This window comes from Syngnathus leptorhynchus, chromosome 2 (assembly GCF_054491065.1).
Source record: "Syngnathus leptorhynchus isolate UIUO chromosome 2, UIUO_Slep, whole genome shotgun sequence".
Taxonomy (NCBI): Eukaryota; Metazoa; Chordata; class Actinopteri; order Syngnathiformes; family Syngnathidae; genus Syngnathus; species Syngnathus leptorhynchus.
In genome coordinates this window covers 7,023,567-7,039,578 of record NC_141196.1, presented here as the reverse complement: position 1 = coordinate 7,039,578, position 16,012 = coordinate 7,023,567, and the positions used below count along the sequence as shown (strand labels likewise).

Sequence of the window (16,012 nt, the reverse complement as noted above, 5' to 3'; positions counted from 1 at the left end):
GCGAGTAAATGAGGAAACCCGTTTGGGTGCGTGTGGTGGGAGACTTTTGGCAACACACACTTCATTTGACTGTCACACGGTGTCCTCACTTGCCCGCCTTTACGCGCAGTCGGCCCTTTGCTAACCTGACGTCTCATTTTCAAAGTCAAAACAAATTCTCATAAAAAAATTTAAAAAAGTTTTCACGCGTGCGCAACTTTGACGTGAAATGAACCGTCTGTCAAATCACGTCAGGATGACTGCACGCACACAAGCCAAGACACTAAGATGGCGCCTCCCTTGGTGTCAAGTTCAAGTGACTCCTTGCAGTCTGACTCCCAGCAAGCACACAAACATGCTGCTAATAATATATGAACGGGAAAAAAAAAACATTTGGAAGGCTCATTTGCAGAATGCTTTGCTTTTATTCCAGTCCAAAAAAAAAGAAGAAAAAAATCACATTTGTTTTCTTAAAAGAAAGCAATACACAGTAGCCTTTAGAAACAAGGGAGCGCATTTTGCCTGATGGTCTGTAGCTGATTCAGGCTAAGGCATTAACGTGGGCCTGCTCTTGCAACATTTGACACATTTCATGACTAAAAACATTTTTTTTCCCTCTTCCTCATCTTCAGAATTTGACCCCTATCTCCCAGAAAGTGTTACATCACATTCTCGCTTTTGTGTGTACGTGTGTTTTTGTTTGTTTAAACAGACAATATTTGCTATGTGAATGAGGGGCAAGCATAAGAAAAAGTAGTTCTATTTTAAATTAAGGTATAGAAAATAGCATATAAAACATATACTCCTTAAATTACTTAATTAAATAAACGTATTTCATATATCACTGTCACGAGGTACCGATTTTTTTTTTTGTACATTTTATTTTCAAAGTTAGTGCTGGTGGTCTGAAATTGTTCTCACAATATACTTTGTGTCTGCATAATATTTAATTCTTGAGAATAGGTTACAATGCAATGCTGTAACTCTTTTTGAAACCCCCAAACAAAAAAGAAAATAAGTTCCTCATAGATCTACAATTCCTTCCACTAGATTTGTTTTTCCAACACAAAAAATGCCATCTTGACAAGTTACTCACACATAAAAAAAAAACAAAAAAAAACAGGCATCATCAAACTGCTCTATATGCAAACACCACAACAGAGAACACGCATTAGTTTCCACAGAAGAATTACGTTTAAAACAATGCAGGCTGACAGACAAAAACCTTTTATTATTATTAATATTATTATTTTTTTGTTTCTTGTGACAGTTCCATTGTTGCCGATGCACACATTTAAAAACATACTTGCACAAAGACACTGCTGGAACTATTCTTTAAAAAAAAAAAAAAGAAGCCATTATTGGCGTGTCTCGACACCCAATTTTTAAATTCTGTCACCTTGATTTGGAAATCCGCACACACTTGTCTGTAATACAAAGTGTGCAATAGGCTGTTTTTCTTTTTGTTTGAATGCTACAGATTTGACATCTATGTCTGATTCTATAAAAGTAAAATATACAAAAGCAAAGTTTGAATTCCACCCCCCCCCCCCAATAAAGATTACCACACAAGCGTTTTATAGCTTCTCAGCTTAACTCCCTCCTCCAAGGTCATACATGTACATGTCAATGGTCTCATAAAGAAAATATGGGAAATATTTTGCATCATATATAGACAAATCCATAATATCCATCCATATAGACTATTTATTGTTCGATGCAAATAAGACACGTGTAGGCCTACTGGTAAAAAAAAATCAAAATATCAGAAAGGAAAAGACAAAAGGATACAATCGCCATGTTGGAGCTTTTTGTTGTAATTGTGAAGCTGAGCCCAAACTGTACAGCTGTTAGAAAAAAAAAACATTTCCATAAATATCATTTTCCCCCCCAGAACTTAAACCCATAATTAAATTACAAATCGATAAATATGGCATCATGGATATGTATTTACAACGGCATATTAACAAAAGGCAACGTTATTATATTTAACGGCAACAATCGTAACCTAATACCACATTTTTTTTTCTCCACCCGAAAAAACGGACGATGACAACAGATTTGACCCCATCAAACAAGGAAATACATTCACGAGTATAATATTTATTTAGGATTTTTTTTTTTGTTTTGTAATCTTTTAAACTGTGTTCAAGTTCATGACAAAAAAGACTTTGGCACGTTTTCTTAAGACTGAAGTTCCAACAATCAATTGAAGGGGCGACATAACAGTTGCTGTCTGCCACCCTTTTTATAATATAAAACAGAGTGAAGTAATCCTCCCTTTTTTTATTCTTTTTATTTTTAAATAAAATTTTCAGAAAATACATAAAATGAAAAATAAATCATTTTTAAATCCTGAAATGTTTTTTTCGACTTAAAAGAGAAACAAAAACAACACAATGATGTAATCTGCGGATTCTCTTTTCCATTCATTTTCATTTGAATCCCTCCAAACTGCGGAATAAAAAGTCCAACTTGAGTAATCCTGAGCTCGGACGTGGCCCGCTTGCTTGCTTGCTTCTGCTGTCCCGTTATGTTCGTGCGCGCGCGCGAGCGCGTGTGTCTGTGTGAACGTGTATGTGTGTGTGTGTAATCAGGAAAAGTCTCAGTTGTTTTTAAAATCCACATTGTCGAACTTCGGCCTCTTGCTTCTTCTCGCCCTCAAACGTACCATTCGTTAAAGTTCGGCGCCAGCCCCTCGCTGTGTCCGGATGTGTTTTGCACGGCTGACGGGGGCGTTTTTGTCGGGTCTTCGCTGGAGGCCGAGCCCAGAACCGGGGGTGTGGATGACTCGTATCCGGAGCTTGCTGCCGGGGACGACTCGGACCCTTGGGACTCGTGGACCTTTCGTGGAGAGGGAAGAAACCAAGAATTCAAAAAAACTGAACCAAACATAAAAAAAAGGGAGTGGGCTATTTAAGAAGCGCTTCTTTGCGTGCGTGAGTGCGTGCGTGCTGCGTCTGCTGTGTCTAATGAAGACGTTAATTACCTTCATGTGTTTCCTGAGAGAGCTGGGATGCGTATAGGACTTGTCACACACTTTGCAGATGTACGGCTTGTCTGACGTATGCACGTGCATGTGCTTCTTCCGGTCGCTGCTGTTGGCGAAGCGCCGGTCACAGCCGTCGAATTCGCACTTGAACGGCTTCTCACCTGGCGGGGGAAGGCGCACGAATGTCATATATACACAGTAGACGGCCGCGCGCACGCGAGTGCGCGCACACACACACACACACACACACACACACACACACACACACACACACACACACACACACACACACACACACACACACACACACACACACGCAGCACGCGCGGTCACGAGCGCCCACCGAGAATGTGTGAGCAGTATTATTATATAACAGCGTACCCTACATTTTTTGGCTTCACAACTGGGCTAAGCGCTGCTTCTGTCATGCTTTTATTTATTCATCGCGTCTACTCTCACATTAGTAAACACTGGAGCAACAGTTTGCAACTCCACTCCAACTGTGCGCTCACACGAGTGGACCTTAACACTTGATTTAACACACGCTCCCAATGAGCACCCAGAGCACAACTTAGCAACAAACACACACACCTTGCGCGGTTTATGAGGCCTTACCCGTGTGCGTTCTTTTGTGGATTTTTAAGTTCTCCGAGCGAGCGAAGATTTTCCCACAGCCCGGAAAGGGGCACGGGAAGGGCTTCTCGCCCGTGTGCACTCGGATGTGGTTGACGAGTTTGTACTTGGCCTTAAAAGACTTTCCCTCCCGAGGGCAGTCCTCCCAGAAGCAGATGTGGTTGCTCTGCTCGGGCCCGCCGACGTGCTCCATGGAAACGTGCGTGACCATTTCGTGCATGGTGCTGAACGTTCTGTCGCACGTTTTTTTGGGTCTATTCATCTGGTGCTCGTCTATCCACTTGCACGATAGTTCTTGCTTGATGGGCTGCCGCATGTAGCGGAAGAATGCCCCCGGACCGTGGTGGCTGGGCACGTTCATGCCCATGTTCATGTTGATGGGGTGGTTGTAGTTGTGCAGCTGCGCCGCCGCGCCGTACGGGTCCGCGCGCGGACTGGCCACCGACCGGTAAGGGTCGGCTCGTCCGAAGATGTCCCCGCGCAGGCCCAAATGCATCTGGCTGTTGACGACGTGTCCACTCGGCGACGAGTGGCTCACCCCTTGCTCGTGGAGTCCAGGGAAGAGCAGATGTCCTGGGTTGTCCGCGATGCCCGGCGGCCCATGGAGGCTCCCGGTCGAGGCTGCAAACAGCCCGTGCTGCGCGCTCTGCGCGGCCGACTCTCCCACGCCGCGGTTCCGAAAGAGAAAGTCCCGCGTGGAGTTGAACGCCCCCCCGCCGTACGAGCCCACCTGGCCGCCGTGCGCGTGTCCCAACGCCGCCGCATAGCCGCCGGCTTGCGGGGTGAAAGCTGACGTCTGACCGGAGGCGATGTCGTGGCCAACGGGGCTGATTTTGAACGCCGCCGAGTGGGAGGACTCGCTGAACGGGTTGAGTCCCAGGCTCGCGTCCCTGTTGCTGATGTCGTGGTGCCTTGGTGCCCCGAAGCCGCCCACTCCTAGCGACGCGAATTGCGGACCGCTATCGAGAAGCATAGTCATGAGCTATGACTGGGGCAAAAAAAAAAAAAAAAAAAAATTAGGAGGAAAGAAATATAAAATCCAGTTTAGCGGAGCGCGCAAGCTGCAAGCGCCGCGCCGAGATTTGCCGCACCGAAAATAATAATTAAATATCACGAACCCCCCAAAAATGAGCACTCCAAAAACGGGGACGAATCCTTCTCAAGAGTTTGGAGGAACGTGCAAAACTCCCGTCGAGCGTTCTCCGTGAGAACCAGGATCACACTCCCCCCCTTTCCAGCCGGATGATGTCCTTGGACTGATAAAGTCAATCACTCACTCTCAGAACATAAATGAACTCGGGAGGCAGTGCTACGACAGCCAATCGCGGGTTGACTCCCCGGCTCACACGTGACCCACAACCAGGCTGCTAATTGGCCCGGTTTCCAGTGATTGGCAGCGTTCCCTATTGAAGATGGCAGCTCGTCTCTGCCGCCTCATTTTGATTGGCTCTCGTCGGCGTTATTTTGCAGGTAAATACCAGCCTTTGCAGCTCCGAGCGCCAGTGGGGGGAACGCGCAGCCGGGACCCAACTTAGACCGACCGAGACATGAATTACTATTTTTTTCTTCATTTTATTTTTTTATTTTTACAACATTTTATTGAGACACATTAAACATTTACAGAACAATTGTTGGTTAGCGATATATATATATATATATATATATAGCTATCTATCTCAATCTACTAATTTGATGTCTTCTATCTATCTATCTATCTATCAATCATAAAACTCGATGTTACTGGCATGATTCCAGATTGTGGCTTTCTTGAAGCATTTTAAGAGGTTTTGGGAGTGGGGGTTGGTGTTTTTTTTTTTTTTTTTCAGAGACTCTCCATATAGGGTGTAAAGACTGAGGGTGGGGGGGAACTGAAGGGAGGGGGGCGTGCGCGCGCGGGTGTGTGTGTGTGTGTGTGTGTGTAGGTGGGGGGGGGGGGGGGTAAAAGACAGACAGAGAGGATGGCAGCAATTGTAATATCCTGCGATTTTATTTAGAGGGGCTTAGCCAAAAAAAAAAAAAAAAGCAAGAAAGGGGGTGCAGCATTGAGCGTGTTTCAGAGGGATACTAGCAGACTCTCTGCGGGACACATACAATCTGATCAAGTTCAGAGACGCACTGAGTGCTTCAAGCGGCGCTTTTTAACCGGCAAGCCTTTCACATGCCCCCCCCCCCCCCCCCCCCCCATCTGCAACCCCCCCACACCCACATACACCCACAATCTGTCCCAGGAAGGAACTCCTCACATTCTTTATTTTTTAAGGGAGCTCGCTCTTTACAAACCTCCCCCCCCAAAGTCTTTCAAATCAGCACCTTCATTTCTCGTCGTGCCCTCATCCCATCATCATCCATCCTTCCACTCTCCACAACTTTTCCCTACACCCCTCTTAGACAGTACATACTGGAGAGGTGAGTTGTCTGACTTTTCTACATGTCAGTGAAGGCAGCGTGCGTGATAGATGTACAGTATAGTTGTTTAGTCTTGAGGGCGGGGCATTATGTGAGATCTTTTTTTCCTACATTAGTTTGGGCGTATGTGAGCATACATCGTTCGGGGTTGTTTTTATGCTACAAGTTGGCATTTTGCAGCTTTTTAGCCCCAAAATGCAAAGGAGCACAAAACAGAGGACATGAGCCATGCACACACACTCACACACACACACACACACACACACACAAACACACACTTGCACGCACGCGCTTACGCAAACTTAAACATACGCACTCAACATTTGCTTCCTCATGAACGCTCAGGCGCGTGCACGTGCACACATGTGTTTGCCGCGCGAGATTTACAGCGACCTTTTTTGAACCCTTGACGAGTGACGGACAAACTGTTTAAATTAATCTCCTCGTCTCTCCACATTTTATAGCCTTGTTGGCTGTGCGCGTTCACGAGACCACGCTGGCTCGTGCTTGCAGGGAAAATAAATCTTGTGAGGAAAACAGTAGGTTTTTAGGAATGACGGAGGGAAAGAAACTGGTGCTAGACGACTCAGGATTTGTTAAAATCGTGATTTTTTTTCTCTGAGTGAAAATGTGGTCATTTCGGGTGTTATGAAGTTTTTCAGAACACAAAAAACAAAAGTGGAACTCAATACAGCGATATCAATATGTAGATTCTCTGACATTTTGACTCTTTTTCCTTTTCAGTTAATTGATTTCCTGGCCAATTTTTTTTTTTTATTTAATATTTCCCTTTAATATTTTAATTCCTTTTCCCAGAATGAAAGACTTTCCCATAATTTAGTGTACTAATTATATCATGTGTAATATTATATAACATTCTTACCATGCGTGTACTGTGTGTAATTTGATTATTTTGTTATCTTAGTTTGGGATTACCTCATAGACGAGCCGTTTGTGGGGGTGCCTCATTGGTTATAACATAATCTGCTTCCCATTGAGCATGCGCGCCATAATAAACTATGACAATATTGCAGCAGTGCAATCATTTAGAGCACACCTGACGTGAAAGGACAGGCAGGCCCATCCAACCATGAATGCATGTTGCTGGAATTCAATGGTAAAGCCACGTTTTGTATTACGGTTGCAGTAGACCTTAATGGATTCATTAAGGGAAGTAGATACATGGAAATTACTTTTCTTTTTTTCTTGACAAATCATTAACTGAGGTAGCAAACTGTGTTTCTTATGTCATATCATGACCAAACTGCTTGGCTGATTCTGGAAGCTGCATAAAGGACTTGTAATTACAATATATACATATATGATGTAGTAAAGATATATACATACATATATGTGTGTGTATATATATATATACACACACGTACATATATGTATATATATATATATATATATATATATATATATATATATATATATATATGTGTGTGTGTGTGTGTGTGTGTGTGTGTGTGTGTGTGTGTGTGTGTGTGTGTGTGTGTGTGTGTGTGTGTGTGAGCATGCATTAAGGTATCTTCATAATACACATTTAAATAGTTGAATATTTCTACCTATCTGTCAGTGATGGTAGCAGTGAGTATAAATGTCTTTTTATTGATTTTGGCTCTCTTCCCATACTGAAAAGCTCCGTGAGTTACTGTGCATCATGCTGTTTGTATTTATCTCAATGCAGACACTCCATGTACGGTATAGTCCTGAACGAATGCAATGTTCTGTTACTTGCATTGTTGGGTCCAATGTATGCATGCTATCTTGTAGTGCTGCCTAATCTCACTCCCAGCCTGTGTTCACATCCACATTTCCAAAACAGAATTGTTGTCTTTTTCACGTTCTTTCAAAGCATGCCGGATTTCCGACAATATCCCAACAAAATGATGATGCCATTTCGGCTCACTTGAATTCCCCGTACAGTAATTAACATGCAACATTTGCATCCTGTCTTATCCCCCCCTCCCACTCCCCCCCCGGGCTCGTAGTGCTTTGGCCAAATTCACCATTTTTTTATAGCATGGGTTGTCACCTAGAATACATGAAGCCTGTTTACATCTTTAGCTAATTTTATGTAAGGGCAGACTGATGAGTCAGGTTTGCTGTGCAGAGACACTTGCACTGGGTTGTCATGAGGACTTTTTTTTTTTTTTACCGGAGTATGCCATGCATGCATCATGATGTGCTTTGTCACTGCCTGTGCACTGCATACATGCTAGCACACTTGTACAGGAGTCATGCTATCATGTGCGCACAGCTGTTGTCATACACCCCATGGGGTCTCCTTGACTGACTGCTTTACGGTGTTTACATTCAATGAAGTGTAGGGAAGCGCAAAGCGTGGCACGCGGGCTTCCACTAAACGCCAAGTGCAGTTCAACTTTCATCTTCCATACATTTGCAGTCGAGCTTTAAGAAGTGTTTGTTTTCAAACCTTTATTTTACCGGCAATGATGTTTTTGGGATTTGATTAATCATGCAGAACTCTTGTTCACCTGTTCTCCAAATTCACAGAATTGATAATATCGGCTGACTTTTGCAGTCCTCCATAATTGAACAAACAGGAAATGATTTCAAATTTATTGAAAAATTGCCCAAACATAAAGTGATATTCTAGGTACTGGTCTAATTTGAAACATCGGTCAGAATATTGTCAAAATGATGATTATTATTTTCTAAATTAAAAGCGGGTGTTTACAAATGTCTAGTTTTGAATAAACACAAAAATAATGGATTTACCTTTAAGGGAAGGAAATAAAAAAAAAGTCTATATAATTCGATTCCTCAAACTAATAATGTACATATGATAATCGTGAATTGCAACCCGAATAGCCCACGTGTCCTGATTCAACCTTTGTGGATTATCATGAGCTAGATAACTGCGAATCTATACACAGACATATAGCATAAATATAATTTCTAGTAAACACTTAAAGATTTAAAAAGAAAATGACGTAGGTAATTAAGGTATTAGACTAACAATATTCAAGTGCAGTGTTCATGTTCATACTGTGCATAAGGTTGCAAGAGTATTAAATATACTTTTTAGCAATAAAATCTCAGTCTCATTTTTCATGAGCATGTAGGCCGACTACGCTACTTCAGTGTATTTTTATGACTATATTGCTTGGAGAGCTAAAGTAAATATTTTTTCGCCAGTACTTGTAAAAAAAAAAAAAAGTTCACGAATCGCTAATGGGGTGGAATGAGACATTTAGCTCCTTACTTGAGGCATCTCTTTGCAAGGGGTTAGTTAACATTACACCCCCCCCCCCCCCACACACACAGGAATACTTACATGCATGAAGGCACAATAATAACATGTCAGACACAAGCACGTGTAGGTTGAGGTCAAATTGGCTAAAAATGATTTCTTGTATAGAAAATGGATGCATATCATACTTTGGTCCATTAGAGAAGGGGTGAGAACCTGCAACCCATGGGCCACATATGGCCCATGAGAATATTTGACCTGGCCGTCATGCAATTTGAAACACAAATAAAACCTGAGGAGGTGTTTAAAAAGCCTGGAACCATTTAGACCACAATTGCCCATAAAATTCAATCTTTTGTTAATTTGTTCGATTGATTGTCTTTTTCAGAAATTTAATGTGGTCCTCACTGGACTCTCTCTCTCTCTCTCTCTCTCTCTCTCTCTCTCTCTCCCTCTCTCTCTCTCTCTCTCTCTCTCCCTCTCTGTCTCTGTCTCTGTCTCTGTCTCTCTCTCTCTCTCTCTCTCTCTCTCTCTCTCTCTCTCTCTCTCTCTCTCTCTCTCTCTATCTATCTATCTATCTATCTATCTATCTATCTATCTATCTATCTATCTATCTATCTATATATATATATATATATATATATATATATATATATATATATATATATATATATATATATATATATATAAAATGACCCCAACCATGAATTAGATGACATTTATATATTGCAAAAAGACATTGTGTGTTTTCATGACGTAATAAGAAAACACCGGTGCGTGTGTCTTAGTCATCTGCTAATTGGCGTTAGTGCTCCAAAACTGATTTTTTTTTCTCACTCAGGATGTGACACCGTTAAACATACAATAGGTGAGAATCATATTTACAGCGTACAAATCACAATATACGTAGATGTGGCCCGTCACGCAATTATGGAGAAACTAGCATTGTTCAAAATACCAAAAAAATGAAACTCAGACAATTTGTCTTTAAAGAATAATAAAACAAAATGAAACTGTAAAGTCTACAGGATTATATTTGTTTTGTTTTAATATTAACTTTTCTGGCTGTTAAAACAAAATTGTTTGTTGTAGTATTGTCAATAAGGCTATTCAAGCTATTAAACATCCTGAGAAATACATTTAATTTTTATTTATTTATTTATTTTTTACAGGATTCATGGCTAAAAGGTGAACAGTGTTTTGTTATTTATGTTCTATCCAGCCTCTTTAAACACAATGAAAGTTCAATTGAAATTTTTACCTTTATTGCCCTTTAATGACCTTCAACCTCGACTCATTTTCGGAAAAACATGAGGTCAAAGGTTGACTAACATTAGTGGTCCATTCCAATCACTTCTGTCCCATTTTGTAACCTGCTTGTGACTTTTGCTTTGTCACTTTCGAGGAACCTCTGCAGGTGATGTCACATAAAGGATTAGCATTTACCATAAACATGTCAACTCCACCTGCTATGGAATTGTGGAAGTCATTTTTTGTAGTTCAAATGAATATCTAAAAAAAATCTCTGCATATAAATATAATTTTTGTGCAATTGTAATAGAAACTTAATTTGTCACGTGTGCTCATTTGCATTTTTACATGACGGAGCTGCTGAACCTAGTCGCGCCTTTCATGATTATTTAGTTTAATAATTGCGCACCAAAGAGCTCAAACATGTTGCATTAAAGAGAAATATTTTTGCATATTTGACATAGTTTTTGCAGTTCTGTAAAAACAAACGTGAGTGCGGAAACCATTCAACTCGCTGATATTTACACAACTTTCCATGTTTTGAAAATCTGGAATTCCAATCGGAATTGGACAGTAATCATTCTGGACACACGGTGACTTTCCCCCGCCCCCTTCCTTCTTTTTTTTTTTCTTTATTTGGGTGTGTTAATATTTCCAGAGGAATTAAAAAAAAACTCGGACCTGGCACTGCAATTGTCTTGTATTTTGCTGCAGTCATATTCAATCATCGGACTTTGTAGGTGATGAACGTTTTTCTTCTTGTGCACTGCCGGTTTGTCTTGGTGGGCCAAGAAAAGCGCCCCGAGCAATATTTGGGAGTATTGCTGGCACTTTTCAAAGCATTTTCTCTGCTCGATTTGAAAAGGGTGTCGTGCAGCGAGCGCCCGCGTTGTGCACCCCCCCCCTTAAAACAGACCCCAGTGGCTGTCAATCACGGCACATTCCAGCCAATCGCAAAGCTTCCATTTAAAGAAGCCGCTGTGCCTGCTGTGCTTTTATATTTTGCACCGTGGCCTGTTTGCGGGGGCACTTTTACTACCACGGTTATTGCCACAAATCAAGAGGGCAAAAGAAAAGTGAGGCGGGATGGGACTCGCGGCAACTTTGAGCACTCTGGTGCGTCTTTCAGCTGCAGCGAAGTTCACGGCCAACAATTTCACATGCAGATGATAAATAGCAATCCGGGAGCAGACATTTTGAAACGTCCTGTCCCGCGTTGCGTGCGTGTGTGTGCGCGCTTTGTTTTTTTTGTTTTGTTTTTTTAAAGAATATCTCCCAAATTCGCCGCATGCAAACTCTCCACCCAAACATGACAAGCCTGGCGCGGTTCACTGGCTGCCCTCTCAACCCGGGGGAGCGGAGCGGCGAACCCAGCGTGGTGCTGCCTTTGGCAGGGGAGCGCACGGGACTCCCCACTGGCACTTCCTTAAAACTCTGCCCCTCGCACTCTTTGCGAGACTACCCCGAGACGAGGTCCAGTGCATACGTTGACCACTCGCTCCCCCACTTTGCTGACCCGGGCTACATAGAGCACAGCGGCCCCAGGGGCTTTGTGATCGGAGGCGGCATGCCACCGGGCACCGACCAGCTGGCATCGTCCCGGGGGAACCAGCATGGCGGCATGCAGGCGCGCTACCGCGACTTCGCTGGCTGCAGGCACGCCAGAACAGGCGCCTTCTTCACCAGCTACCAGGAGCAGGCCTCCGGCGGTGAGCCCGGTCAGATGATGGTGGGTCTACCTGGGGACCTCCTCACCAGGAGCCACCCGTACGGGGGCGCCGTAAGTCCCAAGGGGTGCGGTCAGCAGCTTGTCACTCAGCTCCTGGGACTTTACAAGCCCTTCGTGCACCGAGCTGGAGGAGGCGACACGCTCCGCAGGTGCGCTAAAGTCAAGAGCGAGCTGGTGTGCAAGTGGAGCTCGTCCGACGGGCCCGGTGGCAAGGCGGCGCCGTGCTCCAGAGCCTTCGGGACCATGTACGAGCTGGTCAGCCATGTGACCATGGAGCACATCGGTGGAGCTGAGCAGGCCGAGTACGTGTGCTGGTGGGAGAGGTGCGCCCGCGATAGGAAGCCCTTCAAAGCCAAATACAAGCTGGTCAACCACGTCAGAGTCCACACAGGGGAGAAACCCTTCCCGTGTCCCTTTCACGGCTGCGAGAAAGTCTTCGCCAGATCGGAAAACCTGAAAATCCACAAGAGGACGCACACAGGTTGGTTGGAACACAATGTTGAAAACAAACTTTGGTGTATGGCTCTCCATAGGTTGCAAACTGCTCATTTATTCTTTTATGAAGCTGTAAAGTCAGTAGATGGCAACAGCAATTATAGTTGCACTTTTTATGGCCCCTTGTGCAGCATAAATGTTTATAGCGTGGACAGCGTGGTGACTCAAATGTTTATGATCGATTATCGTTTTTATTGTGATTATTATCACTGTTATTATTATTATTATTATTATTACTCAAGTGGTATATGTAGGCTATTATAATTCTTGCACCTTTTAGGGGAGATACAAGAACGAGTGAAGCAGTGGGGAAGCCACCGCTGTATATGTAGGCTGCACTGCACGGGGGCCGCTCCCACTTTACTCAAGTGAAATTATTAAATAAATCCCGGGACACCGGAGAGCTCGTGACGTGGCCGTTACGCGCGTGATGCGTGTGCCTCCCAGGGACCATCCCCACCCTCCCGTGCACATCAGTGTGGGAGACATCTTGGTAGTGTGGACGAAACAGAGGCCTATATGGAAAAGGAATTGAAATTAATTCATATGTTTACACCCGATTGTCGATTATATTTTTCTTGTTTACAACTAATTACATAGTGGAGACACTTTTACTCCCCTAATTTTCAAGAATGTTATTATTTTTTTAAACGTTTGTTTTTAATAAAAGTTAAGTCAACGTGGGTGTGAAATCACACACTGCAGTGGATATAGGCAACACAACAAAAACATCACCGATAATAATAATACTATAATCATAACAATAATCATCTCATCATAATAATAATAACAATAACAATAATAATATAATCATAATGATAATTATAATAAAATAATAATAATAATCATAATAATAATAATCATGATAATAATGATGATAATAAAAGAAGTAAGTTGGTAAAACAAATATGCCATCATACGTCCAGTGTAAATGGTGAGCCTAATGAAAGCAGGAATTAACGACTTGCCCCATGCTGTGATGCTTATATCCGGAAACTGCATTCACTGTCTCATTTTTTTATGATTACAATAAAAGTCATTCACTTACAAGACTCTATGAAACCGAACATGTATTTATGATTATCTGGCCCATGTGAGCAGGGTAATGGCTACAAGCAAGGAAGGAAGGAAGAACAAAAATAATAATAATAATAATAAAATTAAAAAAAACCCACATTGCAATAATTCTCGCTGGCAACTGCAAGGCAAACGCACCAATGCAACTTGACCTACATTTAAGTGAAAGTCACTCCATCACTTGTTGTGAGCATCTTGTGGGGGATGCTTGGATGTGACAAGGCTGAAATATAAAATACAAATAAGAAAAAAAGAAAATACACTAAGTGAAAGGTAGCATGACGATAAGCTGCACAAATCAGCCAAATTGTTAGGTACACCTGCACGTTCCCAACATAGCTGTCTTTGGAAAGAGTGTAGATATCTTAGACATTGATTCAACAACAGCTAAGAGCTCAAAATATTTCTGCCCTATTTAACACGAGGAAGGAAGTCCAATCATGATTACCTACCTCGCCCCCCCCCCGGCCTAACCTCGCCCCCCTCCCCCCTTTCTCTCCATGTGCACGTCTAGGTGAAAAGCCTTTCAAATGCGAATTCGACGGCTGCAATCGAAGGTTCGCCAACAGCAGTGACCGCAAGAAGCACTCGCACGTTCACTCCAGCGACAAGCCGTACATGTGCAAAGTGAGGGGCTGCGACAAGTGTTACACGCACCCGAGCTCTCTGCGCAAGCACATGAAGCTGCACTGCAGTAAGGAGGCCCAAAGCGGCACCACCACCTCCGCCGCTTCTGCTTCGGCCGCTTCCGCCAACTCGCATCCCGGCGAGTCCGAGTCCCCGTTGCTCAGCCCCATCCACGACGTGACCTCCTTGTCCCCAGGGAGTCCGGATGACTCAAGGTCACGTCTCCCCCTCGGATTCGACAACAGGTCGCAGCCCCTGCTGGATGCCTTGTTGCTCCAGAGAGGCTCCTATAATACAAGCACTACCAGTAGTCTCGGTGGCCCCAGAGCCCAGTCCGCCCAGTACCAGGCCGCCCACGCTTTCCAGCATCAGAGCCCTTCCTGCAGGACTTTCCCACCGGCCCAACATTTCCAGAAAGGTTTTGTCAACGGGTGGTACACATGTCACAGTGGCGTGGACTCCTAACCAGTATGTCTGACTATCAGTGGACATTTCATTAGGGACACCTGCAAAATGGTATTTAATAAGTTAGTTGATGAGCTTTCACTTATATATATATATATAAAATAAATATGAAAAATGGTCACAATCATTCAGACCACAGTTGTGAAATTCAAGGTCCGTGGGCCAGATGTGGCCCCTTCACATTTTGTGCAAATCTTGCTTTTTCAGTATTTTGTTGAGTTCAACTCTCTCACATGAAGATTAAAAAATCCATCTCATTACTACTCACTTAAAAAAAAAAAAAAGGTTTTACACACTACCCAAATGTGGTTGTTTGGCTTCAGGGAGCAACATTTTCTTCTCACCTCCTCAATTCTTTGTGATTTTATCTGGTGCTTTATCATTTACAATCATGGGTCCTATATCGAAGCCATAATGAAGCCCGGCCGTGCTGTATAGAACCAGCAATGCAAAATAGAAACGCTGAAGCACCTACACGTACACATCAAATGAATGTGTTTTTCTTCTTATTTAGTATTATTGAAACGCTTCTTGTACTTGAGCTGTCAAGCCTGTGCAGGTGTACCTAATGAAGTGTCCGGTGAGTGTTTCACAGCTCGAGCACTACGTGTACCTTTTTGTGCTTGTCGTGTTACATATTTAGTGAGAAGTTGTGAACCGTGTTCTAATAAGGCCCCCACCCCCCCACCTTTGTTGTTTGCTTTGACACGCCCACTCCCACAGTGGATGACGATATATATATATATATATATATATATATATATATATATATATATATATATATATATATATATTTTTTTTTTTTTTTTACATCATGTACGTGTTTATTTGTGGGCTTTTGTGTTTTTTGTTTGTTTGTTTGTTTTTTTGAAATCATGAAACCTTCTTCTGCCTTTATATCCTTGAATGTAAACCCTTACAGTGCGGGGATCTTTGAATGTATAAACCAGATGTCGGAAACATTAATTATCGCTATATCTGAAAGATCTTTTTTTTTTTAATGTATATAACAGCTTCTATTTGCCGTATAGGCCTAAAACACTGTAATAGCGTGAGGCTCAGTAGTTCACTATATTGTGCATTCCGCACACGTGCTTTCACTTTCATATGTGTTAAATGTACATTTCCACATTTGTGT

The 16,012-nt window shown here is 42.8% G+C and overlaps 2 protein-coding genes across 3 annotated transcripts; one reads left to right on the top strand and one right to left on the bottom strand.

Moving 5' to 3' along the window:
• Nucleotides 1-2,265: 2,265 nt before the first annotated feature.
• On the bottom strand, nucleotides 2,266-4,583 carry zic3 (zic family member 3 heterotaxy 1 (odd-paired homolog, Drosophila)). Its single transcript, XM_085903474.1, has 3 exons — nucleotides 3,587-4,583; nucleotides 2,969-3,132; nucleotides 2,266-2,823 (listed from the first exon to the last, which is right to left on the bottom strand). Exons 1-3 carry the CDS (start codon nucleotides 4,581-4,583, stop codon nucleotides 2,641-2,643), a joined length of 1,344 nt encoding a protein of 447 aa, XP_085759600.1. The 3' UTR covers nucleotides 2,266-2,640.
• Nucleotides 4,584-11,641: 7,058 nt separating this feature from the next.
• Nucleotides 11,642-14,874, top strand: zic6 (zic family member 6). Of its 2 annotated transcripts, XM_085905806.1 has the most exons (3): nucleotides 11,642-12,691; nucleotides 14,297-14,624; nucleotides 14,655-14,874. In XM_085905806.1, the coding sequence occupies exons 1-3, from the start codon at nucleotides 11,770-11,772 to the stop codon at nucleotides 14,872-14,874; spliced, it is 1,470 nt and encodes a 489-aa protein (XP_085761932.1). In that variant the 5' UTR covers nucleotides 11,642-11,769. The 2 variants fall into 2 exon arrangements, with proteins under 2 accessions (XP_085761932.1, XP_085761933.1); XM_085905807.1 differs by having other exon boundaries at nucleotides 11,770-12,691; nucleotides 14,297-14,874.
• The last annotated feature ends 1,138 nt before the right edge of the window (nucleotides 14,875-16,012 follow it).

Excerpts from the sequence above, each read along its gene's own strand:
- zic6 (XM_085905807.1), top strand. The coding sequence starts at position 11,770 with ATGCAAACTCTCCACCCAAACATGACAAGCCTGGCGCGGTTCACTGGC. Across the intron at positions 12,692-14,296 it reads CCACAAGAGGACGCACACAG|GTGAAAAGCCTTTCAAATGC; the intron begins GTTGGTTGGAAC and ends GTGCACGTCTAG.
- zic3 (XM_085903474.1), bottom strand. The coding sequence starts at position 4,583 with ATGACTATGCTTCTCGATAGCGGTCCGCAATTCGCGTCGCTAGGAGTG. Across the intron at positions 3,133-3,586 it reads CCACAAAAGAACGCACACGG|GTGAGAAGCCGTTCAAGTGC; the intron begins GTAAGGCCTCAT and ends TTCCCCCGCCAG. Across the intron at positions 2,824-2,968 it reads CTCTCAGGAAACACATGAAG|GTCCACGAGTCCCAAGGGTC; the intron begins GTAATTAACGTC and ends TCTCCACGAAAG.